At 39.5% G+C, this 27,546-nt stretch overlaps 1 protein-coding gene and 1 long non-coding RNA gene across 2 annotated transcripts; one reads left to right on the top strand and one right to left on the bottom strand.

Annotated features, from left to right (window-relative positions):
* Positions 1-13,823: 13,823 nt before the first annotated feature.
* On the bottom strand, positions 13,824-16,441 carry LOC104418590. The gene is made up of 3 exons (XR_005552927.1): positions 15,852-16,441; positions 15,628-15,766; positions 13,824-14,302 (listed from the first exon to the last, which is right to left on the bottom strand). It is a non-coding gene; the product is annotated as an uncharacterized LOC104418590 (long non-coding RNA).
* Positions 16,442-17,284: 843 nt separating this feature from the next.
* On the top strand, positions 17,285-23,663 carry LOC104454760 (structural maintenance of chromosomes flexible hinge domain-containing protein GMI1). The gene is made up of 13 exons (XM_039316962.1): positions 17,285-17,795; positions 17,926-17,958; positions 18,157-18,243; positions 18,317-18,372; positions 19,023-19,106; positions 19,617-19,689; positions 20,267-20,322; positions 20,415-20,520; positions 20,637-20,705; positions 21,659-21,745; positions 22,630-22,680; positions 23,198-23,333; positions 23,536-23,663. Exons 1-13 carry the CDS (start codon positions 17,445-17,447, stop codon positions 23,661-23,663), a joined length of 1,317 nt encoding a protein of 438 aa, XP_039172896.1. The 5' UTR covers positions 17,285-17,444.
* Positions 23,664-27,546: the final 3,883 nt, after the last annotated feature.

Below are 27,546 nucleotides of genomic sequence, written 5' to 3'. Positions count from 1 at the left end.
ACAAACTTCGGCCTTGATGGAGTGGTGCTCGAATTCAAATCGTGATGGAGTGGTGCGAGTTGCAAAGAGAGAGGGATGAAGAAGAGAGTCGTCGTCGCGTGATGGAGAATGCTACAGAACAGAGGAAAGAGTTAGGGTTTTGTTTAGTATTAGGTAAAATTGGACTTTTAATAAAATTTTGACAGTAAAATAGGCACCGAGCAAAAATTCATTAATCCCTTAGACCAAATGATGCCCAAAATGCTGAAATGCCCAAAATAGGTGGAGATACTTTGAGCTTTCAGCATTTCAAAATCAGCATTTGGATAAGGGAAGCTTCAAATGCTAAACCAAACACCATTTTTTTTCCCAATGGGTTTTCAGGGCCCAAAGACCCTTAGAAAAGCCGAATCAAACACCCCAGAACCCTAAAGATTTGGTACAACATAAAATATTGTTTTCTCTCCCTCTCTTTCTTCCTTTTTTTTTTTTCCGCTTCATTTTCCGAGGTTATTGTATTAGCAAGAGTTACCTCATGTTTCTAGAGTTTCTTATAGCAAAAGGTTTGTCCTTTTTGCTGCAACTTTAGATTTCTTCAGAAAGGTGGGGTGCGGGAAAATGGAAGAGCAAGAAACTTCCCATTATACAAACAAGGGGGAGAGAGAGAGGGAAGTGGGAGTTCTTAGTTCTTGAATCACTGGGATTGCCCAATGGCCACTCTTCCAATACAAAAGAGTGAGGTGAGGGATTTAAATCTCCACATTCACGGGGGTTGGGATAGGGACAATTCAGTATTAAATATGGATTTTGACCCTCACGCCCTACAATAAGGGTAAAGCAAAAATCTAAAATCTAATAACGAGAGTTAGAATAGAAATAAAGTAAAACTGACTAAAAAAAAAAAACAAGAATTGGGAATTACTGGGGTTTGAGATGACGGTGGTGGTTAGGAGAGAGGAAAAGAAAGAAGTGGCAGCTAGTGTGTCGAGTCGTGAACAAGCAAACATGGAATGGCATTTGTACGCCAAGGAAAGCCCAACCTACGAAGAGAGAGAGAGAGAGAGAGAGAGAGAGTCCAAAATAGATTTCCTAGAGAACCAAAATGATACATATGCCCTCCTCAATAATTTTCGTGGCCCTGGCAACAACATAGAAAAAAATAGCCGGGGCGCCTTGATCCTCTAAATTAGGAAGCATGGGTGCATGGGTGCAGGGATGATAAATCATGGCCCTCACCTTACGATTGGGAGGATCACCCGAATGAATGACAATCCAAGAGCCGCCGCATGACAAACATACATATCTCGAGCCTCATTTTTTTTTTTTTTTATGACTTAGGGAATTTCGTACAACCGGCAGCTGACGGACAAACTCTGAGGCTGCACGAGGGGAACTGCCATCCCGTGCAAGCAGTTAAGGCACCAAATACCTCCACTGGGTTTCGAATCCCTCACCTTGAGAGTAAGGATCAACGGGACCTTATCCAGCGAAGCCACCACGGTGGATAGTGAGCCTCCCTTTTTGTTCATGCTCGCAAAATGCACAAATTTTTTATTTTCTAATTTGCTGGGAACAAGACCCTTTTTTGCGTGACCAAAGCCCCGTGAATAAATAATGAAAAAGTGATTTTTTTTTTTTTCTGTCGGTTAGCCGACGCATGGAAAGATAGAAAGGAGAGGGAGAGTGCATGAAATGACAACACACCACCATTCATGAATGAAGAAGATATGGAAATAAGAATTAGGTCTGGGGCCAAATCTTTGTCCGGGGGATGCATAACAAAGATGGGACCCGCATCTCCTCTTAATTTTCTCCCTCCTTTTGCTTCGCCTTTCTAAATTATTTTGGTCAGGCATATTGCCTACATCCATGCGCGCCATGTCTCGTGCTGAAGTTTGCGCCATCAACACTTTCCATTTTTCCTAGGTATATAAGGTTAGTAACAAAAAAAATCCCAAACTAAATTCATTGCAAACTTGCTCACTATGAGACATATTTAAAATATTTTATGTCGTAAAAAATCTTGAATTTATATTAACGCGATAAATATGCCCTTAAACAGTGCTAGAATAGAGGATATATCGATATATAAGTTTAGGTCTTTCAAGAGTAAAATGCACCGGGTTAAGGGCCCATTTAGTTCGGCTTTTGGGGAATGCATTTGCAAAAATGTAAATACCTTTAGGTGAATGGGGTTTTCCGAAATGTAAATATCGTTTGGTAAAATTTACATTAAAAAATAACTTTGGCAAAAATACCGTTTAGTAAAATTTACATTTGTAATTGACTTTTATTAAATTAAATAATGAAAGATATATTTGTATTTTTTTTTAAGTGCGGCCACCACTAGATTTGCGGATTTGGCCATCGGATGGCCGAATCTAGCCCCCGGACGGTCGCCGGGTCGGGCGACCCTAGGCGACGGCCGCCCGAGGTTGGGCGACCCGCCCAGGGTGACGACCGCCCGGGTGGTCGCAACCCCAAGCAATCGCATGACCCAGCGGCCATCGCTTAGGGTCGCCGAGGTCGGGTGACCCTCAGGCGGCTGTCGCCGGCAAGCGCAACCCTTGGCTGGCGGTCGTTGGCCTCTAATCGACTTCTCTACTAGCTGCATAAACAGTGATGAACAGTACAACTTGCATTCCGAAAATGCAATTTCCCAATGAATCTCTACCCCTCCATTCCCCCAAAAGCCTTTAAAACCCCTTAGAGATGCAATTGCATCTCCCTAAAGTCCTCAAAAAATTGAACCAAACCCCTTTAGAGCCCCAAAGAGCATTCCAAATGCTGAATTAAACAATGCTTAAGTCCTCTTCTCCATCAGTGAGTGAAAAAAATTCCTCAATGATACCAAAAATAAAATCAAAATTTATGGTTTTTTCCTATTTAAAATGACCATAAAATATAGGCTCGTGCGGCTCGAGGCAAAGAACAAAAATCAGCAATTCACCTTCGAAGCACCGGACCCCGGCCCGCCGTTATTATTCCCGCCTGCTCTCCTCTCCAAAGTGTGATGTAAAATAAAGATGGAAATCAAGAAAGTGGAAATCTCTTCTTCTTCTTTTTGTATATTTCTCCAATTTTTAGCTGGGCCCCACTTCTCTCTTTCCTGCTCGTGGGGCCCATCCACATCCGAGCGTCTTTATTTGGGGAGGAGAGAATTCTTAGGTTAAAAGTGTGAACTAATTAACCCCTTTTGGTTATCAACTACTTAAGGAAACTTGTGCTTTTAGTTGCAAAGCCCGAGGTATCCATCGCAACAATACCACTGAAGTTTTAGTTTTTTCTTTTTTTCCTTCTTTTTTCCCTTTTTGGTTAGACCCAATATGTATTCATATTAAATGTTGAAATAAGCATCAATTAATAATACTTTAGAGATAGACAGATGAGAGCCTTATATCCTAACAATAAACAATCACTCATTTACTTGCCCAACCTGTGCACACACATAGTCTACAAAAAAATCATACAAAATCCAAAGTCTACGATGGGCCAAAGTAATTCTCGCGAGTGCTTCTTGGACCTCGGTGGCTGTTTTTAGTTATTATTTATCAGTTTAATGTGATTCCCGTTCCGTTACCATTCAATTTCTACATCCTCAATGGATGCTCAGGGCTGGGATAGGATAGATTTGATTACCTCATTTCTAGGATTACTACTAATTCTCAACATGATATATAGAAAATAGCACATTTAATTGTTACCACATTAATGAATAATACTTATGTATGTCACAACCTGGAACCACGCATTTTCATTGTAATAGCATCATGGAGGTCTGATTCCCCAAGCTTGTCCTGACCTGGTAAAGTCACAAGGGACTGAAGACACTATTAGGCGGGCTCGAGTGATGACATTTGGCTGAAGAGGTCACCTTATCCACGATTTCGTTCACATTAGGATGGATGAAAGTGCGCGATCCTAATATTTCACCAAAGCCCGCCCAATAAGCGCCTCCACCTAATATATTGCGGCATCTTTCAAATATATTTCCACACGACCACGACTACTGCTCTATAAATAATAAATAATGGTTTTTTATATACAAGCGATTGCTGCTTTTTATTTTCATTTTTACTCTTTTTTATCATTTGAATTGAAGACTCATGCCGAAAAGGGCAAGCATTAGCATGCCCTTTCTAGCGTGATATAAAGAGGGAAATCAAGGAAATGGGAATGGGGACATGATTTTTCTACTCCTCATAAAACCATTATCTCACAACTACCAAGCTTGAACCGAGAGTCACTTCAAGAAAAGGCGATAATCATCAATTTTACAAAACAAAACAACAAAAATCAAATCAACAAAAGTCCAATACTGCACCCAACACCTCAATTTCTTCCTCTATAAAATGACCATCGAGCTCGTTCGGCTTCCATCCTAATTCTGAATCATCCCATCGTTTCTCTTCCTTTTACTTCCATTCTGATTCCTCTCCGAAGAAGATGATGCTTTCTTCTTTCTTGTTTCAAAGCAATTCCCCGCGTAGCTCCACTTTTTGTGGGCTTCATTTTAGGATGAGACACCACATATCGAGATACTTATAATTTTTTATTTTTATGTTTTGGTGAATAAAAACTCACCACTTCAATTTATCATTTTGAAATAGTAATTACATTTAAAAAAAAAAAAAAGTAGTGGAAAGTATCTTGAGATTGCAAATAATAATAATAATAAAAAGGTTTCATAATTCATTAGCCATTGAGGAAAACCTCAACAAAATTTAATTCATCTAACTTGCATGCGATTTTCATCAATTTGGCAAAGGAGCTTGTGCTTCTATTTATTCCATCCAAAGACATTGTATACATAAAATAAATGGTTAATACATTAAAAAACCCTAAACTGGTATACTTGCGATAAATTTACCCCAAACTATTTTTTTGATTATGAAAAACTCCAAATTAGTACACCCGTGACAATTTACCCCGATTAATCATAATAAACCCTAAACGATACATTTATGACAAATTTACTCAAAAATAATTTATTCGACCGTAAAAAACCCAAAATTAGTAAATTTGTGACAAACATACCTTCCGCTAAATTAGATTAATACCACAAAAAAATCACAAAAATTGTAAACTGTGAAAAATGGAGTATAAAATTCCAAATTTGTATACTAGTCAACTGTCACATATTATTTAACTTAATGATTTAATAGTAAAATTTAATGAAAACTAACAAAGGATAAAATTATCACAAGTATACCAGTTTGGGGTAAATTTGTCAAAGGTATACCAGTTTGGGATTATTTATGGTTAAAAAAATAGTTTGGAGTAAATTTGTCCGATTTAGAGTTTTTCAAAGTATTAACCCTAAAATAAATTAATAATGGAAAAACCTAGTCAATGATTAGACTTATTGATTAAGGAAAATATTTTATTGATCAAAACTATCAAAACTCTAGTCATCTTTGGATCAAAATTAATATTTTCTTTCGGGGCTAGTAAATCTTTAATATCTATCAACTATCTTTTTAACTAAAAAAAAAGGATAATTTAAATAGCTATTTAGCTACTTGGCAAATTTTAAGAAGACATGGCCATCAGAGGTCTTGTGCTTCTCTTCTCCCAATGGGAAGAGAAGTCGAGCAATTTTTTTTTTCCTTTTTATGTATATTTCTCTATTTTTCGCTGGCCCCACCACCTCTTTCTTTTCCCCTTGGTGGCCCATCTGCCATATGGGTGTCTTTATTATTTGTTATTTTCTTTTTTTGGTCATGTGGGTTTCTTGATTATGTGTTCAAGGTCCCTCCTCTCTCTCTCCTCTCTTCTCTCTTCGTGGAATTTTAAATTTGTTTATTGTTGTTTCCGGTCTCTCATCTGCATCGGGATGTCTTTTTTACTCGAAACCCTACATCTTACTTTAGGAAAAACATGGAGAAAATATTATCATTGTTTAAAAAGCGAGTGTATCATATGCGAAAGTATAGTATTTTAAAATTAGATATGGTGCAAATTGCAATTTCGAATAAGTAAAGATGGTTAGGTTTTTTGCAATGTTTCTATAAAATTTTTGGAAATATTCATATAATAATTTGGACTTTGGTGAATACGATTAGATCTATACGACTATTCTTAATCCCATCGACTTTTATTTCTATTTGCCTCTCCAAACAAAGGGGATCCCATTGACAAATACTTTGTAAATCGTTTGCCCATATGCTTGCATTTACAAAAAAGAGTGAAGATAAAATTCAAAGAAAAACTGAATTTTTTTTTTTTTTACGAGTCTTCAATTTTCAGATCTCATTAAGCTGCCAAACAAGTCGAAAGAAAGAAATTGCCATCCCATTTTTGCACCATTTTATGGTCCATTGTGAAATACATAGGCATATATTTGCTAAGGCGACTAATTAAGGAGATATTATAATTTTCAGTGAGCAAGTAGAACAAAGCCGAGCACTTCTTTTCTTGTTTAATAATCAAGCCATAAACTCTCCATGAACTCTTCCAACAGTGGAGACCATAGAGTTTGCACATCCTTCAAAGGACAATTCTAGGTATATGTCGATGAATGCCTCAAAATTCACATAATTTTAACCAAAAAATGACAGCACCTATTTCCATCGTATAAATTACTTTATAAATTGCTTTAAACACACCATATAATTTTAACTTAAATAGTTCAAAATAGCCATCTCCAGGCCCCATTAATGGTAAGATAGATAGGAAAGAGGAAAAGCATACATCTAACCAGGGTCTATGCACTTTCATTAATAATTGTTTTTCTTTCCAATTATCTTTTTCTTTTCTTACAAGAGTCCTGTGAAATTTGAGTATTTTCACGAGCTTAGTGGCTTGGAATAGAAGAATACTAACAAAGTTATGATGTGTAGAACAATTATATACAATCTCTCCATAAAGATTAATTTCTAATAAGTTCAAATTCTTTTCTAAGTAGAAATCTTTGGTTAAAATTGTAAACTTTTTATGATTATAACTTAGGTTTGGGACGCGCGATTAATAAAGATTACCAACAAGATTCAAATTCATCCGCTGCCCACTTTTGAAACCATATTTAGCATCCTAAAAAGAAATATTCCCTTTTCTCTTTTTGAGACTTATACTTAGATGATTTTCATACCAACTTCCATAGTGCCATTTTCTCTCCCACAAATTCTTTACATAAATACTAAATGGCATATTAAGATGGAAAGGAAACCTTGGAAGGACAAGGCTATTAACAACTTATGGAAACTAGTGCTTTTAGTTGCATAGCATTCTCATGAGAGGTATTAGTGACAACAATACCAGAAATTTGTTTTTTCCCTTTTCCTTTTTGGTTAGAACCATTATGTCTTCACATAAAATATAGAAATAAGCACCATCCAATAATACTTTATTCTCTTCATTCAAACGGACGAAAGACAGAAAAATCATACAAAATCCAAAGCTTGGGATAGTCTGCAACTTCTTGGACCTTGGGGTCATTGTTATTTAGACCGGATGATTGAAAGAAGTGCTATAGGAATCAATCATGCATGGTGAAGAGGCACTCCTTCAATTGCTGCTTTAATAGCATCTTCAATAGATATGCCCCACTTTCTGTTCATTCTCGTAATTCGTAACATGTAAGAATAGACCGCTTGAATCTAGGAGTAGGACCATTCTCTTTTAGGAAATCAGGAAGCTTTAAGTTCAACATTAGAAAATGATCGAAAGGGCCTTGATATCCTTCTCAAGTATTTACTTTTAGTCATTATTATTCTGTTTAACAATTCCCACTTTCTTGCATTCAATTTCCACATCTATTCCTCAATAGTTGCATGGGGCTAGGATATAGCTAGGTTCCTATTATTCGCCATTCTATAGAAAATAGCACATTTACTAGTTACAACATTAACGAAATAATACTTAATGATATTTACCGAAAAAAGAAAATACTTGATGAAACCACATATTCTCATTCTAATAGCATCATGAAAGTCTGATTCCCAAAGCTAGATCCCAATGGTTTTTTGTTTTATATAAGCGATTTTTTTTTTTAAATTTGATTGGAAATCAGTAGTTTTAGCGCCTTTTCGGCATTATTTGTCTTATTTCGAGGGGTACGAAAATTGTACCTTGACATTTGCTTTTCTACGTGTTGATTGGACAGTTTTTGGCCCTACAATGCCACGTGATAAGTAGGAGAAAATATTAGGTGCTCAGGGTGCATGGTCTAGAACCAATCATGAAGCGTGGCGTTGTGGGGATAGCTCGCCAAGATGAAATTTAAGCATGTAAAAAATAATCACCTTTCTTTCTCATCTAGTCTGCATGCTAGCCCTGCATGTTCTCTCTCTTTCCTCTGCAGAGTCTCCACACATTTATTATCTTCTCTCTCTTCTTCTTCGTTCTTTCCTTCTAAGAAGAAAGACAGTTTTTGGCCCTGCAATGCCACGTGATAAGTAGGAGAAAATATTAGGTGCTCAGGAAGCATGGTCTAGAACCAATCATGAAGCGTGGCGTTGTGGAGATAGCTCGCCAAGATGAAATTTATGCATGTAAAAAATAATCACCTTTCTTTCTCATCTAGTCTGCACGCTAGCCCTGCATGTTCTCTCTCTTTCCTCTGCAGAGTCTCCACACATTTATTATCTTCTCTCTCTTTCTTCTTCGTTCTTTCCTTCTAAGAAGAAAGAAAAGCATTTCCTCTCTCAAACGAGCAAAAGACTTCCTACATTCTTAGCAATAGGAAGGGAAGAGCCATGTCTCCCTGATAAGCTTCCAAATATGATTAATAATTTTTAAGAAAAAAGCCTCAAATAAATCATCAATTATATTTATTATGACACATTTATTACATGACATCAAAAAATTCTAAACATATACTTAACGCATTTATTTTATAACAATATTCCATGAATAAGCATTACCGCCTAAATGATGCTTTTACTAATTGAATTTTTATAGAAATTTAATATGTTACACAAATAAAAAAATTTGAGGTTTTTTCGTGTCATAAAGAATGTAAATATATAAAGGTGAGTGTAATTTGAATTTTTTATGTTAATAAAAATTTTAGGTAAACTTATCGTTAGTAAACATAATTTGGAATCTGACGAAAGGGATTACAATCAATTAACTAAAATGGATGGAAATACAACGCTTGTGATTATGTCGAGTGGTGTACATATTATATGACGTGCTCTCTTTCTCACCCTCCATAGAAATTCCTTTGATGTGATGGATCTCGGGATCAAATCACATCTTCCGCTTAGAGTAATCCAAAAGCTATCTCATAATCATGCTAGCAAAGCCTTACTTGGTACAAATATATAAGGTGGTTTGTAGCTATTTCTAAAGCCGAGTCACAACAAAAGGTAATGTCTTATCTACAAAAATTTTAGAAATTAATAACTATGTTAAAAAATACAATGAAGTTGTCTCTAATGAATCCTAAGAAAATTATTTAAAAACGCAAAATATGTCTTAAATTCATGTTGAGAAAATGTCGATCAAGTAAATTCTCAAACGACACCATCGATAATTTTAGGTAAGATTGTCAATCATAAGGATTAGATTGCACATTTTGAAAAGAGAGAGGCTTACAACATAACGAGATCAGTTGAAATATTTCGGAGTTTGATTTCACTTTTTTCCCCTCGAAATAGAAGAGGTCAACCATTCGGTGGCGGTGGGGGTGCAGTAAAAGCGAAGGCAAGAGCCAACAGAACAGGGAAGAGAGAGAGTGAAAATGGCTGAAACGTCGGTAGATACATCACTTTGTCAAGGAAGTCCGACGGAGAGCCGCGGACCATCCAACGCCGACCCCTTCCTCATTTTATAGTACGACAATTACCCCCACAACGCACTCGCCACGCCCGTTACTGTTCTTGACGACGCCCCTTCCCCTCTTTCTCTCTTCTACTCGAAATGTTGGGAATTCGCTTTTCTTAAGAGAGGCGACGCCGCCGTTGTCTCAAGCCGTTAACATTCTTGTCTTCAACAAAAGCGACAACTTTGGAGCAGGGCTAAACACAGACGAGGGACCGCAGGAAAAAGGAAAGGAAAGAGAAAGTGAAAAGTGTGAAAAGGAGAGCCGCTCAATAGAGGACAGGGAGCTTGAGGGAGAGAAGTGCTTGAGAGAGAGTGGAGAGCCAAAGAGAGGCTCGACCGTGCACGGGATCCCGCTCCCTGACGCCGTTCTTCTGGATTCGAGAGGGCACTGAAAGAGGAAAGGTGTCTCCGGGAGATGAAAAAGAAGAGCAGCAACAGCCCGTCCTTCTCGTCCACGCTCCTCGACGAGACAGATCTACTAATCCATCGACAAATGCAAGCCGAAGCGTGAGCCGGAGCAACAAACGTCCTGCAGGGAGGCGCTGTCCAAGAAGCAGGGCTTGCGGTCCGCCTCCTTCGTCAAGAAGCAGCGCAACAGCGACGGGGCCAATGCCGTGGCGGACGCAAAGAGGAGCCATTTTTCGCAGAGGCGCTTAAGAAGCCCGAGTACGAGCCCAACCACGACAGTGACGCGCTGTAGTTTGTCTCCACTTCCATTTCTTCCGACTCGAGCTCAGGTGGGTTCTCGTTCTTGAACACCGAGTCCATCAGGGGCGCGAGAACGATGACCAGTTCGTCGTCTTCTTGCCGTTTAGGCTCTGGCCCGTGAAGACAAGAGTCGCCACCGCCAAAAGGGAGGAGATACGACATGCTCCGTTTGGCGAACGTAGAGAAGGCCAAGAAGACTAGGGCGGCGTCTTCAGGTCCGCGGCGTCGAGGATTTGCACCAACCTAAAGAAAGTGAAGCAGCAGCCCGTCTCGCCCGGCAGGAGGCTGGTAAGCTTCATCAACTCCATTTTCAGCGACGCCGAAGAGCGCTAGGAGGTCCGATCCCACAGAGGCGAACCTCGAGAGGAAGTTGAAGTCGGGGCAAACTTCTTCTTTCGCTTCTACATTTTCCACTGTTTCTTCGCTCTCGAGGCCATGCTTGAGCAAGCGCTCACCCTCGATGCGAGAGCGGTTCCGCAGAAGTAGGCCTAAGAGGACAATCCGTTTGGTTTGCGCGAGCTCCGGCCCGCATCGCCTTACTTTTTGTTTCCGATCTCCTTTCGGCTCGTCCTCTCCTTCTCTCTTGCTCTCTCTCTCTCGACCAAAAAACCAGTTGAGAAACCCCCTTAATGTGGGCATTTGCGGTTGCCATGACACTCACCGGGTAGAAACGGACCGTCCTCATAGGCCCGCTCGCGAACCGCTCTCGCGTCGAGGGCGAGCGCTTGCTCGGCACGGCCTCGAGAGCGAAGAAACAGTGGAAAACATAGAAGCGGAAGAAGAAGCTTTGCCCCGACTTCAACTTCCTCTCAAGGTTCACCTCTGCGGGATCGGACCTCCTAACGCTCTTCGGCATCGCGCTGAAGATGGAGTTGATGAAGCTTACCAGCCTCCCGCTAGGCGAGACCGGCTGCTGCTTCACTTTCTTCAGGTTGGTGCAAATCCTCGACGCTGCGGACCTGAAGACGCCGCCCTAGTCTTCTTGGCCTTCTCTACGTTCGCCAAATGGAGCATGCCGTATCTCCTCCCTTTTGGCGGCGGCAACTCTCGTCTTCACGGGCCAGAGCCTGAACGGCGCGAAGCAAGAAGACGATGAACTAGTCATCGTTCTCGCACCCTTGACGGACTCAGTGTCCGAGAACGAGAACCCACCTGAGCTCGAGTCGGAAGAAATGGAAGTGGAGCCAAAGTACAGCGCATCGCTATCGTGGTTGGGCTCATACTCGGGCTTCCTAAGCTGCCGCGTTGCTTCTCGACGGAGGAGGCGGACCGCGGGCCCTGCTTCTTGGACAGCGCCTCCTTGCAGGACCTTTGCTGCTTCGACTCGCGCTTCGACTTGCATTTGTCGATGGATTAGTAGATCTCGTCTCGTCAAGGAGCGTGGACGAAAGAACGGGTGTTGCTGCTCTTCTTCTTCCATCTCCCGGAGACACCTTTCCTCTTTCAGTGCCCCTCTCGAATCTAGAAGAACGCGTCAGGGAGCGGGAACCCGTGCATGGTCGAGCCTCTCTTTGGCTCTCCACTCTCTCTCAAGCACTTCTCTCCCTCAAGCTCCCTCTCCCATGTCCTCTCTTGAGTGGCTCTCCTTTTCACCCTTTTAACTTTCTCTTTCCTTTCGTTTTTCTACGGTCCCTTGTCTGTGTTCTGCACTGCTCCAAAGCTGTCGCTTTTGTCGAAGACAAGAATGTTTGCGACTAGGAGCCGACACGGCTCGAGACAACGGCAATGTCGCCTCTCTTGAGAAAAGCGAATTCCCAACATTTCAAGTAGGAGAGAGAGAGAGAGGGGAAGGGGCGTCATCAAGAACAGAACAGGGCAAAACAGAGCGTGGCAGAGTGCGTTGTGGGAGCAGAAATGAGGAAGGGGGATTGGCGTTGGGTGGTCCCCTTTGCTAGACTTCCTTGACAGCAACGTATCTACCGACGTTTCACCATTTTCACTCTCTCTCTTCCCCGCTCTATTGGCTCCTGCCTCCGCTTTTACTACACCCCACCGCCACCGAATGGTTGACCTCTTCTATTTCGAGGGGAAAAAAGTGAAATTAAACTCCGAAATATTTCAAGTGATCTCTCATTATGTTATAAGCCTTTCTCTTTTCAAAATATGCAATCTAATCCTTTTGATTGACCACCGTACCTAAAATTATTGATGGTGTCGTTTGAGAATTTACTTGATCGACATCTTGAAAATGTGCTTCTCAACAAGAATTTAAGACATCATTTACATTTTTAAATAATTTTCTTAGGATTCAATAGAGACAACTTCATTGCATTTTTTAACATAGTTATTAGTTTCTAAAAATTTTGTAGGTAAGACATTACCTTTTGTTGTGACTCGGCTTTAGAAATAGCTACAAATTGTCTCATATATTTGTACCAAGTAATGCTTTGTTAGCATGATCATAAGATAGCTTTTGGATTACTCTAAGCGGGAGATGTGATTTGATCCCGAGATCCATCACGTCAAAGGAATTTCTATGGAGAATGAGAAGAGAGCACGTCATATAATATGTACACCACTTTAGTTAATTGATTGTTATCCTTTGATTGTTATCCATTTCGTCGATTCCAAATTATGTTTACTAACGATAAGTTTACCTAAAAAATTTATTAACATAAAAAATTCAAATTATACTCACCTTTATATATTTACATTCTTTATGACATGAAAAAACCTAATTTTTATTTATTTGTGTAACATATTAAATTTCTATAAAAATTCAATTAGTAAAAACATCATTTAGGCAAGAATGCTTATTCACGGAATATTGTTATAAAATAAGTGTTAAGTATATGTTTAGAATTTTTTGATATCACGTAATAAATGTATCACAATAAATATAATTAATGATTTATTTGAGGCTTTTTTCTTAAAAATTATTACTCATGTTTGGAAGCTTATCAAGGATAGGGGTGAGCAGTTCCAGGTTCCTTAGAGGTTCCGCCTAGAACCCGGAACCTCCCATCGAGTCTCATTTTTTGGAACCTAGAACCTACCCGTCGGAATCCGGAACCCGAAACCTACCTTACGGGTTCCAGGGTCGATTCCATGGTCCAACAGATTCTTTTATTCATTTTTATTTAATTTTTAGTTAAAAAAAAAAGGAAAATGATCGCAATAAATAATAAACAAGCTTGTCTTTTATCAAAGAGAATACAAAACGAACAAACCTATCAATAGAGGAAAGGAATTCTTGGCAAGGAATTCGACTAAATAAAATAGAGGAAATCAGTTCACGGAACATCCTAAATAATACAGCTGTCAGTCAATAACCAACACAAAATAGATGAAGAAATACACTTTCATATACACATTCAGCATTGCAGAATGAATCAAGGGGTATGGTTACTTCACACTAGAGTGTCACCAACAATGTAAACAAATGCCAAACAGACAGATAAAGTAATTCCAATTCCAACGGAGTACTTACATGATGAATGTTGATAGCATTCAAGAACTTTTCAAATGCCTAAATCCATTCACGATGGTTCCAAACAAGTGGAATATCAACAAAAATCACCCAATAACCCTCAGTTTTTAAAATAGGCCAATTATGGAAAACTCATGCTCTATATCCTTGGAACAACATTAACAACACCAAAGAAGTTCGTTGTGCAGTGACCAGTAAGTGGTCAAAGTGTAAGATGATAAAATTGAATAGCAAATAACTAGAAATTCCTAATCATTACTCATATTGCTGCTGCTGAAATACTGAAACTACCTTCATCACCAAACACATGACCTACTTGTAATAGACATCTACCATTCCTACTGTGCCAGGAAGACAAACAAGTAGTGGCACCACTTTTTGACCAAAATCATAATATCTCCATTGCCTTATGCTAATCTGGCATAAAGAAAAAGATGTCAGTTCGGTAGCTATGAAACAACATAATGCATGGAATTTTGCTAGAGCAAGCTGAGAAGTTGGGGCTCAAGGGTGGTCCAAACATGGGAACTTTAGCTCAGAGTACGAGGGCAGCTAAGGTTCCTATGAGGACTACAATAGACAACAGATAAGCTACATGAAAATTGACCAAAAGAGAAAAGTAGTACTCTTGACGATTTGAATTCGTGAATGTCACATGAAGCTACTTGAAGCATCAAGTTTCAACAAACTGTCAAAACAAAAAGATGTCAAACTATCAAATGTCCATTAATTTGTAAAATTGGAAATGTGTAAGATGTCAAATACTCTATGGAACTTTAGGAGGGGCATGACATGCTATTGCATATCATGAAGCAAGCATATGTCGAAACCATTGTAAGCTATCGAACATCCAGCATTAGTCACTTGATATCTTTGCTGAACTTAAACCCAGATATGATGTTATATGGTATGTATATCATTACCCTCATTTTTCCATTTGACAACTATGATTTAGTACAAAGTCACATGGTCAGAATAACTAAACTCTACATCATATCATTATAGCAGAGAGGTCACTGCCAACACAAGAACGATTCACAACCAGGGCTTTATAGTCCTGTTGCAACAGCATTAGATCTGAACCTGACATTATCAAACAGAACACAAAAAAGGGGTTGATTTGAGCAACCAAGTGGTCAGCATCAAACGGTTGATCTGTGAACTTTCAAGAACAAAAAGAACATAATGTAGAGACACAACAATTCTTGCTAGATTTAACCATCTCACTGAATTCATTACTATGTGAACGCGCTCGGTTCTTGGGCCTAATTTTTACTGCAAAGAAGAAACTTTGGAACTCAACCAGACTAATCGAGCAAGAAGCAATAATGAACAAAAGAATTTCCATGTCACAATTAGTAAACTAAACACAGCAAAAAAAAGAATTGACCAAACTGAAAGGGAAAAATGGAACCCAGATGCCAACATCCAGGCGCACGCACAAACAACATGAAACTAATCCCACAAACAAACACTGCAATTCCAAGCTCATGGGTTCACGGAACATCCTAAACATGACATTGTCCTGTTTTATAATCAAGAGATTGCCAATCCTTTTGGCTAAGTGTAAATGAAAAAATGGCTAGCTTGTACACTCACATATAAAGAAAATCAAGGAATCCTGAAGTGGCAACCCAAGACAGTCCACAGAAACAAGATATGACCTACCAAATCGATGCTCAGAGAACGGAAACAACATTCCAGAAAGCACACGCATAAAAAATGTTAGCTAGAGGATCTACCCAATATTTTCGATCCTTCCAACTAAAGAGCTACTCAACGGCAACTGAAGCGCCTCCTTCACGCCATACTTCCTTTTAGCTTCCGTCTGTCGTCGATGGTAAACATTACAGGGCTCGCCTACCACTCTATCACCATATCCTAGTAAAATAACAAAAAAGTCGTCGAAGAACTAGCAATTACAAGAAGTAATGTTCATTAAGGCAGGAATTTGGAATCTACTCACATTCGGCTAGCGATTACATGGACTAGATCTCGCAGCTGAGCTGAGTCGCCAGTGAGTCGGGCTTGGGGTTTAGTTCTGGGTTGAAGCAACGTTGGGCGACCTCGAGCAACGTTGGGCACAACGCGGGCAATGCTGGATTCGGCAAGGATCGGCAAAAAGGACGTCGAGGCGGCAGCTGTTTTTGTCCTACGTCGAGGCGGTAGTTGCTTCTGTCCTAGTTGCGGCGCGAATAGCAGCAGCTCGTCATCGGGAGGCCGAGATGTGGCGGCTCGTCGTTGAAGTCTGAACAGCAGTGGCGTCGTCGATGGTCAAACAGCGACGGTGGAGCAACAGCAGCGACGGGTGGCGGCCCGGCAACAGCTTGTCGTTTAGAGGCGGCAAGCACAACGGCGAGAGCCGGCGGCGTCGTCAAACGGAGCAGCGATGGCGTCGACGGCGACATAGTGGGTCGTGATGGCGGCATCGAGGGCGGCAAGCAGCGTCGGATCGTCGTCGGGAACGTGGAGTGTTGCAAAGAGGAAATGGAAAGAAATGGAAAAGTGAAGAATGAACATTGAAGAAAAGGTTAGGGTTTTGGAGAGAGGAAATCTCGAGTTGGAACCGGAACCGCCGGTTCTCAAGAAAAAGGAACCGAGAACCGGAACCTCTTTCCTCAGAACCGGGAACCGGGGAAGGTGCGGTTCCCCGGTTCCCGGTTCTACCCGGGAACAACCGTGCTCACCCTAGTTACACTAGCGGCAAATTTGGAGGAGGAAAGCTTCAATGCCATCAAGCCGTCGCTGTTGCCACGTCCACGTGGCGCGATCTCAAAGGGGCCTGTCCTCCATCGGCGCGGCAGCAACACGAGTCAGGTACGACCATTCGGTTGCAGCCTTGCAGGGAGTGCAGAGAACGTCGCGCTTCGTCGTCTTCGTCTCCATCTTCTTCGTCTTCTTCGTCTCCCGCAGCGCCGCGACTCTCTCTCTCTCTCTCTCTCTCCTCCTCCGTCCTTCCTGGAAACCCTCGAGAGAGGTCGAGGATCGGGCAGGACGACGGTTGTAGCTGCCGGGGTGAGGGAGGCGGGAGAGCGGGGGGCTCTACCTCTGTTATGCTGCATTGCCTCCGCTCCCTCAGGCAACCTTCCGCGCCTTTTTGGCTTTTTCCGACTTTCTTGCGGGACGTGTCGGTTGAGCTTCGATCGGCAGCCGGTGTTTGCTCGTTTCTCCTATCGCCGGAGCTGGAGCTGGGAGTCGGTTGGCGAGGACGTTACGCACGCCGGAAAGGGGTTGGCTGGCTTCTTACCCGCTTCTGCCGACCCGCGTTCGAGCCCTGCTTAAGCGATCATTTTATCAGCTAATTCGCGTAATGTTCTCGTGTTTACGATATCGTGGTGACGCGTGTTCGTTTGGTTTGTGGGATAACGAAAAGACGGGAAAGAATTGTTAGTAGGGAAAGGGAAAATCACGAAAAATATGATCTTTTCTGAAATCGTGCATGCAGTTTTGAACCTCTACAGTCAAATGTGTTGAGGGGGCGATGGTTGTTTCCTCTGCGTGTGATCTTTGTTACCGCTCTTCTTCTTTGCACCATGACAGGTTTCGGGCTGGCTAAAGGATGGAGCCAAGCCAGAATTGCGGGAGCATCAGGAAGAGGCCTGCGGAGCAGGCGATGAATGATGGTGATATCGACAGGATATATAGATTCACCATATTGTTGCCTAATGGGACTACCCTGGGAATCGCGTTAAGGGAACCCAACCCGACGATGGCCTCCGGAGATTTCATGCTGATGGCCAAAGAAAGGTACAATCGAGCCAAAGCGCAAGATCCATCGCTAAGGTCCAAGCGTCCCATCGCATGGGAGAGTAATGAGTTGCATCTCGAAGATGCAAATGGCAACCGGATCAAAAGTCGAATTATTTTCGACAACTTTAAGCCTCACAAGCGCCACATCTTGCGTTTTCACGTGAGTATTGGGCAAAAGCCATATGTTGTTCGCTTGCTCTGTCTTCTAATTTACTGAGAGCGTGCATATTCACTTTAATGGCTGTACTTATTTTACTGTTCTTTTGTATGCATTATCTTTTTCCAATTAGGATGGCTCTGGCAACACAACTGATACTTTTGAGGTTAGTATTTTATTCCTTTCTGCATAATGGGTATCACTTGCCTTTTAGGAGTTCTCTTGTTGTGGATTTTGATAGCACCCTTTGGGGGGGAGGTGTATCATGGCCTTTGAACACATGACGCATGCTATGATAGAGTTTCTCTAGTTCTCTGTGCTTCTTCAAGCGATTGCATCGATATATGCGTGAAATCTCTCGCAGAATATGTGGGATTTAACGCCTGACACGGAATTGTTGAAGGAGCTACCTGAAGAATATACTTTTGAAACTGCTCTTGCAGATTTGATAGTAAGTTGTCCTGATGATTTTGGAAGTTATAATCCCTGTTTGATGCCAAACTGACTGCTGCTCCTTTCGCCAGGATAATTCCTTGCAAGCTGTATGGGCTAATCCCCTGAAATCTAAAAGATTGATTAGGTGATTTCTTGATCTTGTCACGTTACCATTAGGATTGGAACATCAACCCTTTTGTGGCTTAAGGCTGAGAATTTGTGGAACATTAGAATCCATATTGTGGCTTATGGTGGAAGCTGTACGAAGGATGATGCTTCTTTGCGTTGATCTAGTTGTTGAACTGGGTGCTTCTTAGAACTTCTCCTATAAAAGGAACCTTTTCTTTTCAAATAGAAATTTTATACTAAGCAAATCTACAGGAGGTGATTGATGACTTGTTTACTGGATAAATATGAACAATTGTAAACATGCATTCTTGTTGTTTCAACTAAATTAGTGAACAATAAATGAGAGTAACGGAAAACAACATTGAAGCTTTTCCTTTGTTTGGAAGTATCACTGCCAGTTTGCTAATTGCCAACAAAACTCTTCTTTAAGTCTGAACCACGTAGGACTTCATCGATGCAGACATCTTTCAGCCATATATTATGAATCATAAGTTTCACATGGAGATTGTCGCATTTACTTCAACATGATGAGCGTTTGATGCCATATGATCATGGGCTAACTATATTTTAATCTTTCATCTTGATGCTTCTGCTAGTTGCATTCTTATTGAAATTTTGTTGGGTTTGAACTTTGGAGCCTGACTCACTATTATTTTGAAATTGCAGCTTGGATATATCTGATGAAAAGATCTCCATCTTTGACACTGGCCCTGGAATGGATGACAGTGATGAGAACTCTATAGCAAAGTGGTATTGAGTACTCTAAAGCAATGTTTTTCTTCCCTATTTAACCCGAACCCACACACTCACTTCTCCATGGCAACTTACACCATAAACCGTATCTTGGCTTGAGGGGACAGAATTTTAGGAGAGAATTCTGTGCTTTGGGTAAATTTTGGTTATCTAGTTGAAAACGAAGAAATAGCATTGGGGCGACATGACTTTTGAACATGCTTTGATAATGTGGAGTTACATCGTCTTCAGATGATTACTTGAGTCAATTATCTATTTCCAGAAAGAGGCTGGTGCTACTCAAATGCAAAATGATGGCTTCTTCATGGAGAAAACTGACTGTATCCTTTTCAGTTATTTCTAATAGAAATATACTTGATAGGACAGAACTTTTTCTTTTTTTTTTTTTTTTTAGAAACAGATATGCTTAACTACAAGATTAAATTCCATCCACTAGCAAGCCTTGGTTTCTGATTTCATTCTCTTTTTGTAACTTTTCGTGGATTTGTGTTCATTCTTTTTGTCTAGGGGAAAGATGGGTGCCTCACTTCACAGAAAGTACAGAGTTAAGGCAGTAGGTGGAAAACCTCCGTATCTAATGGTAATTTCTCTTTAAACACGTGACATTAATTGAATACTGTAGTCTCTGCATGAAAAAGACATGCAAAATGTCCTTTTGCTAGTAGCAGGAATCCATTGGTATTTCCAGGAGATGTAAATTGCTGCAAGCTAATATCATATGTGAATGATTGGTTGACTGCAATATATTAGGAGTGAATCGATTTTTCCGCTGCCATATTCATACACTGTCAAGTATGTCCTGGCATAATCAATGTTCTTAAAGAATCAACTTCCTCTTCCCGAAAATGTTGCCGATACCTTCCACTTCTCATAGGCGGAATTAATTTTCAAAGCAACATCGCGCCATGCAGCATTAGCTTCTTTGAAATACAAAAAACATTTTTTCCCTATCCTCCCCTAATAAAAAGCAAACACAAGCTTCTGTTTTCAATGAGTCGGAATTATATGAGAGAAGTCAACAGTATGTTCCTAACTAGCTGACAATTCACCTTTCCACGTCCTGGACTTGGATTTGAATGGGGAAAATTAAACTGTGTTGAATCTCTAAAAGTTTAACTTTCTTCTATTTTCTGGATAATTTGTTGAGCGTGGTGCAGCCTTTCTTTGGCTTGTTTGGATTTGGAGGACCAATTGCCTCTATGCATTTGGGAAGGTACATTCCAGAGTATTGTAGTTGTAGAAACTGGTAGTCCATTATATTTTGTGGAGGTAATTTACACCTCTTTACCTTTTAACGAGTTACAGGCATGCCATGGTTTCTTCCAAGACTATGCAATCTAAAAGAGTATACATGTTACATCTGAAGAGAGAAGCTCTATTGAGCAGATCTGGTTCTCAACACTCTTGGAAAGTATGCAAGATCACTGATTTCTTCATTGTTGTCATATTTTTCTCTCGACTGGACTCCCTTAGGTCCCATACATAGATTTATTTAATCTGTCATCATTTTCTTTGCCGTTTATTCAGACTGATGGTGGCGTCAGGGTTCCTTTAGAAAATGAAAGCGCAAGAGCACCTCAAGGAAGCTTCACGAAGGTAGACTTCTTTTAATAAATTCTTTCTATTGTGGTATTTCAGTGTCAATCGCATTGACTCATTGGACATTTCATGGTGCATATGCACGTCTTTTCTTTTTATATTTGCAACTAAATTTTTGCCTATATGTGTGTGTGTGTGTGTTTTTTTTTTTTTCCTGGGAAGGTTTTACTCAGCTAATCTCTACAAACCTGGTAAAAACCATTGTCTAGGATGCATGTCTTTTTACGTAACCTCCATTGCTCTATAAATTTGTTTTTGGCTTGGCCACAGCACAGGACTTGGAAGTAGTCATAGTTCAGCCGTCTTGAGTGACTATTAGGCTCTAGATTCTCTGATTATGCCAGTCGAAGACTTCCTCAGGTCATGTCTTTACTTTGTTCTCAAGGCAAAGTCAATCTTCTTGAGGGAATCCTAGGCTTTAGATTGTCTATTATGTCATTTTAATATAGTGACGATAAAATAGATATTTTTTTCGAGATATAGGATTGAAATATTTAAAGAAGACGTTAGGCAGTGGGCGGAGATAGGGAGAATTTAAAGTCTATAAGATGTGAGGCGAGTTGAGAACTATACGTGAGCGAGAGATGAAACACCCTCACAAGGATTATGAAACACATAAACCGGCGGCCACTGTGAGTTAAGACATAACTCTTTGAACGGTTTGAAGTTGATAAAGATTGATAGAACACCTCTTCATGCATGTCGGCGTCTGTTGATGGGGGAAAGCCTTTACTATGAAGTTTGAAGCAAATATTTTATTTCTTTCGTATACTGCCTTGGGCATATATATGTAGTTAATGACTTTTATGTATTATTCTAAATACATTCTGCTGGTAAAATTTTCTGGTATTTCTTGATTTGTCACAAGGTGGTAAATATTGTGAATTCTCGATACCTAGATAATACACTGTGATGTTTTCATGCATTCTTGTCATATAAAATCTGTGCAGGTTGAGATTTTCAAGCCTAGAATGAAAAACGTGAATCTATATCAACTCTCGTGCAAGCTGAAGGACATCTATTTCCCATACGTTCAGGTTTGCTGAAATCATATCCATTTTTGCTTAGGGTTTTGTTAAAGAGTGTCTGCAGGGCTCTTGTTAAGCCACAGATTGAGGAAAGTTCACCATTCTGTATGCACTGTTTTACTTTTTGTTATGTGTAGTTAATGCTTTAGAAATTGAAACATTTCATACAAGTATGCTTAGTAAGTGCCTCGGGGCACTCTTCGACAAGACTTTTATAGAGATGTTATTTCATTACAAGTGGAGAAAGTCATGCTGGTCTTTTTCTCTTGGCTTTGTGGGGTTCATCAGCTAAATTTGGGAAAGAGTCATATCACTTTTTTGAAATTTAAAATGATGTCCCAATTTTCTAACATTTTAAAGAGTTTTGCTAGATTTTTCAGACAGATCTGCGTTATGTCATCTTCGTTGCCTGGACTTGTGGTGGTGGAAAGTTTAAGTACTGCAGAAATTGGAGTAAATCAAACACTGCTGTTGATTTTGCCAAATAGACGGTATCATAATTACTGTGTTGCTCCTATGAAAAGTTACTGCTATGGCACATGCAATAATGCTATAATGCCATCACTGCACAATGTTCATAAATGCTGCTACTGACCACAAAGCTGGGTTCAGTTAGCATTGTGGCCAATGTGGGGTATGGCTTTGGTCAATATTTTTGAGAGTATTACTCCTGGCTATGATTTAAAACTATGCTAATGAGTTCTCCCTTCTGGCGAATTCATAACTGTTACTGACTTTCTGGATTACTGGGGATATCAAGGTAGAGCAATGTCTAAGATAGCAAGTAGTAGGTAAAATGGTTTTTCAGAGTTATGCAAGTTTGCTTCTTCTTTGTAAGGATTACATAGGATGCCTGAATTTGATTTATATCTAATTAATTTGAATGTTTGCAGGGTGATGGTTTGTGGAATTTGAGGAGGACTATCAGACCAGTCCATTTCGAGGTATGGAATGCACCGTTAGTACGGTGGACTCTAATATTAACTCCTCTGGCCACATAATGCTTTTACTTTTTAGCTAGCCTCAATTAAGCTATGTAACTATGTTGTTCAGCTTTACAAACAATTTCAGATTTCCTTGTTCTTGCTATGCCTACAAATATATTAAGTAATTTGAGAAGGCTTGCTATTTATAGTGTATGGTTTGCAGAAAAAAGTACGCATTATTGCTTTTGTCTTTTTGTCCACTATGAACAGGCAGTTTTGTACATTCTTAATATTGGGATAGAAAAGGCACAATCCAGCTATGTAACTGGGTCATTCAGATTTATGAACAATTTCGGATTTTGTGTTCTTGCTATGCCTACAAATATATAAACTAATTTGAGAAGGTTTGCTATTTAGACGCTTATGATATGAGCGTGTCATAGTGTATGGTTTGTTGAAAAAATAGTACCCATTATGGCTTAATGGGATCTCAAAGTAAGCTTTTGCACCGTGAAATAAGTTTGTGCTTTGTCAGGTTAATGGTATTGATTTAGCTGAAATTGAAGGAGGGGAGGTTGCAATTACCAACTTGCATTCATGCAATGGTCCTGATTTTATAATTCAAGTTCATTTTTCGATCACAGAGGACACTGACGCAAATAGAATACTCGGTAAGTATCTGTAGTTCTCTGTCCCATTCTTTATAGAAGAGGAGACAGAGTTATATCATCTTTTATTCTAGGTTGTCCACCTTTTATCTTTCGTAGGCCCTTCTTTCATCTGTTGGCATCAATGCTTTTAGTGCTAGTTTTACCTAAGAATGTCACTTAGATTGTGCTTTTCTCTAATATAAAAAGCTGCAATACTTTTCAGGTTCCACAGCAATTCACGAGGCTAATGCTTGCCTGAAGTGTGTCTACTTTCCTGTTGTTCAGGTATGGCAGTATATTCTTATAGTTTCTTTTCTTTTCAGTTTCCTGCGGAGGAAGTTCTTAATATAAGTACTCCAGGGAAGGAAAACATTGAGAGAATCTTAGAGAAGTTAGAAGCTGATGGATGCAGACTGGCTGAAAGCTATGAATCTTTCAGTCGAGTGTCAATCCGACGTCTTGGCCGACTGCTTCCAGATGCTTGCTGGGTGAGTTGTGGATCTTTTTGGATATTATAATCAAACTAAGAAAAGCTGATGAAACGAAAAGCCCAGGCATCTCCCTTGCATTACATAAGATAAGGATAGTGAGTTGCAGGCTTAAATGCCTAGAAGCAATAGCACATTCAACGGTCCTTAAAACTTATGCTGCTCCAAAATAGTACAGCTTACATTGTTATTGATCACACATCTTCAAGCCTTTATCCTTTTGTATACAGCCCCCAGTTAACAGACGGATATTTAAACCTCTCTTTTGTCGCTATCTAGATCTAGTGGCCCAGTAGTCTTGCATAATCCATTTTCCACAAACCATCCAAGAAGCGAGGTTTAGACACCTGGCCCCATGGTTATCCTTTCGGAAGTTGGACGACTATGACTGCAATTGCTCATCTAATGGATACATCAAGAAAGCAAGCATTCTGCAAACCTGGAAAAAGTCTGATTAAAATATTCAACAGATGGAGTTGTTGTGATCCATATTTCTTGCCTCTAGTTGCCCTAATATGAAAGGTCAAACAGTCGTTGCTCATTCCTCGCATGAATTTTAAGAAAACCCGGTCATGTTTAAAGCTGGTATTAAGTATAACTTCTTAGGCTGGTTTATAAGCTTTTTATTTTTGGCCAGGCTGGTTTATAGGTTTGATGAGACCATTTTCTTACCTCTATGTTGTGGCTGCTGTGCTGGGAATAGAAGACATCATGTAACCGGTTGTGTGCGTTGCACGTTAGAACAATGGTGAAATGACATCCTGACATTTCAAAACTTCTTTGCTGTTGTGCTTCAGTGCAACTCATGTTATCAACTCTAGTAAATTTTTCAAATGGTAACCCCACCAAATCATGCTCTTCCTCTTTCCTTGGTAGGCAATCTTGCCCAAAACTTATAGTCTATGTCTATGTGCTTTTACATCCAGCAAATGCCCGTGGCAACCCATTATGTCTATGACAACCACCAAAATGAACTTTTCTTGTTTCAGATCTTTGCCCGCGTCAATTGAAGTTTGATCATTTCTTATCCTCCCTTTTAGTGCATATATGCAAATGTTGACATCATCTTCTCCAAGCTAGTGAGTCAGCTAATAAGAACCATTTTGCAAGAAACATGCTTATACCTGTATTTTTCTCGATTTTCACTCTATTAACAGTCAAGGTTTTTGTAATTCATTTCGTATATTGTGAAATATCATCAAACTTAAGATTTCTTCCAAAATGAAGGAATTTCTGACAAGATTCGCAAGAAAACACAAATACTAAACATACTGTGGCTTATCTTATAAAAATTTCAGGTGCACATTGAGAAGGTCCTGTCTGAGAAACCTGATCTAATTGAAAATTTTGGGTTAAATCAAGTGTCACTGTCAAGTATTTGATGCGTCCACTGTCTCTATTTAACTGTGGTAAGCAATGTTCTCATAGTTGCTTTCTACTACAGGGTTTGCTTCCATTCATGGAGAGACATAAGAAAGGAGTTAAAGCTCACTTATTCAGGAGATCTTTCTTTAGAGTTAAATGTTTTATTGGTATGGTTATCACTGATTATTAGGACCTTTCTTATCTAGTGGGACTGCATTTTCTTTAATTCTATACATCATGAGATGTCTTACTTATATTTTGATGATGCAGAGACTGATGCTGGATTTTCTCCAACACCTTCCAAGGTGAGGGGAACTCTACTGCCTATTCATGGGCCATCAGGCTTTCATTATTAGAATACTTAGTGGTCCCAGTTCTGACATTTTTATGTAACTTAAGACTTTCCAATGCTTCGATCTACTGAAAACATATGGACTAGGAACTAGAGATTTCTCGTAGCAAGGCCAAACAGAGTGTGCGCTTTGGAGGTGCAAACCAGAGCAGGAACACCCAAAAAAAAAAAAAAAATGTATCCAGCTTATTCATGTCTTGCAATAACTTTCACAAGCTATATCTAAATTTAATGAACATGGTAGAGTGATCATGTATTCACCATTTAGGGGGCAGGTGGTATGCTAAGACTTACTTTCAGGCATATTTCCTTCTCTTTTCGCAGTTTTGTAGCTCAGCTCATTATTACATATTAATTTGCTGATTGAGCCTCCAACCAAGAATGCTACTACTAGGCCTATGGCCATTTGAAAATGCGGCCCATTCATGGTCTTAATTATAATCCCAACCTTCTACCATTAAAATCACTTCGTAAACTATTATGGGATTCATCATCGATAGGGCATTTTCTTTTCTACGCAAAGCTCATTAATCTCTTGAAAAGTGCTAAATTTTGATTATCACAACTAACTTCTTAGTTCCTACATTGCCATTAAATCAATGCAGTTTATTTTGAACCGAGGGTGGACTTATCACTCTCAATATAATAAAGAAAGTTACAAGAAGCAAATAACTCAGAAATTCTATAGTAAAAGAAAAACATACTCAGCCTATAATTATTACCTTTTATTACTGAAAAGTTCCATCCTTATTCTAAACTAATCTATACCTGTTTTCATTCTTTCAAACTAATTCCTTTTCCTTGATGAGGGTTAAAAAAATCCTGCTAGTATAAACCTAAAACTCGTTCATTTTATTTTTTATTTTTGGGAAATTTTTCGTGTATCTCTTGATGAAATTACTTTAACCTTGCTTGAATTGGGAATGGGAAGAATTTAGCGATTATGTAAAACATAAGAAACATTAGAGGTAGCATCATCGACACATTGAGGATTACTGTAATCACAACAAAGTTTGAGTTTCAATTTACCATAATACAACTAGTAGACTCGATGAATCAATATTTTAGAATAATTACATTGAGTCACCTTTTATTTCTTCAACTTATGAATTGACCATACAGTTTATTCAATTAGTATAGTTTACACTTCAGGTCGATCAACTTTAGTTATTCATTGTAGCATTGATCGATTGAAGCTTAACACGACACCTATAAACAAAGATTTGGGTACTCCCAATTTATGAGGTAAATAAGAGTCCTTTTTCTTGGAGTGCAGGCTTTCTGCGGTGTGGACTCAAAATCACACAGTTTTATTTAAAAGGTGTTTTGTTTTAATCTTGCTTCTGGGACATATCAGTTGATGATATTTATTGCTAGGAACTAAAATTATGGTGTTTGTATTTCATGTTCACACAGCATCTATCATAATAATTTTGCTAAAGATTTAATATGGAGTCAGTAATCAGATTTGTGGGTAGGGAGATGAGTAAGGATCTGAGAATGTAATGTTCCCTTAATAATAGTGATTCCAAATCTTTTGTCAAAGTCTATATTTGTGTATGTGTAAGAAAATGTTCTCATAATTTTAAACTATTATAATAAGGATTAGAAGTACCAGGCATCTAGAAAAGGTGCAATTTCTTTACCAACAACTATCTATTTCGTTAAGTTCATTGGAGGGTATGAATTCACATTTCACTATATTGAAGGAAACTCCAATAGATTCCATATGGTCATCACGTAGCAGCTGTGCTGAAAGTGAAGCTTCAATATTTGCACTATCAAGTGTTTTAAGTTTCAAACTTATAGCAACTACTGACTGTCTGGGGATAACTACATTCATTACCTGCATACAGTATTGCTGTCTGTTACAACCGGCGGTGAAGAAATATTCAAGGAAGAGCTCCAAACAGAAAAAGGGAGCTCAGAGTTGCAGAACCAGTTAGTATAGTCTTCTGCTTCTAGTTGCACAATGATTTCAATTTCAGAAACTTGTTTTAATGTTGGCATGATTTACAGGTGCCTCAGC

This window comes from Eucalyptus grandis, chromosome 7, assembly GCF_016545825.1.
Source record: "Eucalyptus grandis isolate ANBG69807.140 chromosome 7, ASM1654582v1, whole genome shotgun sequence".
Taxonomy (NCBI): Eukaryota; Viridiplantae; Streptophyta; class Magnoliopsida; order Myrtales; family Myrtaceae; genus Eucalyptus; species Eucalyptus grandis.
This window is presented reverse-complemented; position numbering and strand designations above follow the sequence as displayed.

What these genes read in the sequence shown, in the direction of transcription:
- LOC104454760 (XM_039316962.1), top strand. Translation starts at nt 17,445, where the DNA reads ATGGAGCCAAGCCAGAATTGCGGGAGCATCAGGAAGAGGCCTGCGGAG. An exon ending in GAAAACCTCCGTATCTAATG is followed by an intron (nt 19,690 to 20,266) that starts GTAATTTCTCTT and finishes AGCGTGGTGCAG; the next exon opens with CCTTTCTTTGGCTTGTTTGG. An exon ending in GTTCTCAACACTCTTGGAAA is followed by an intron (nt 20,521 to 20,636) that starts GTATGCAAGATC and finishes CCGTTTATTCAG; the next exon opens with ACTGATGGTGGCGTCAGGGT.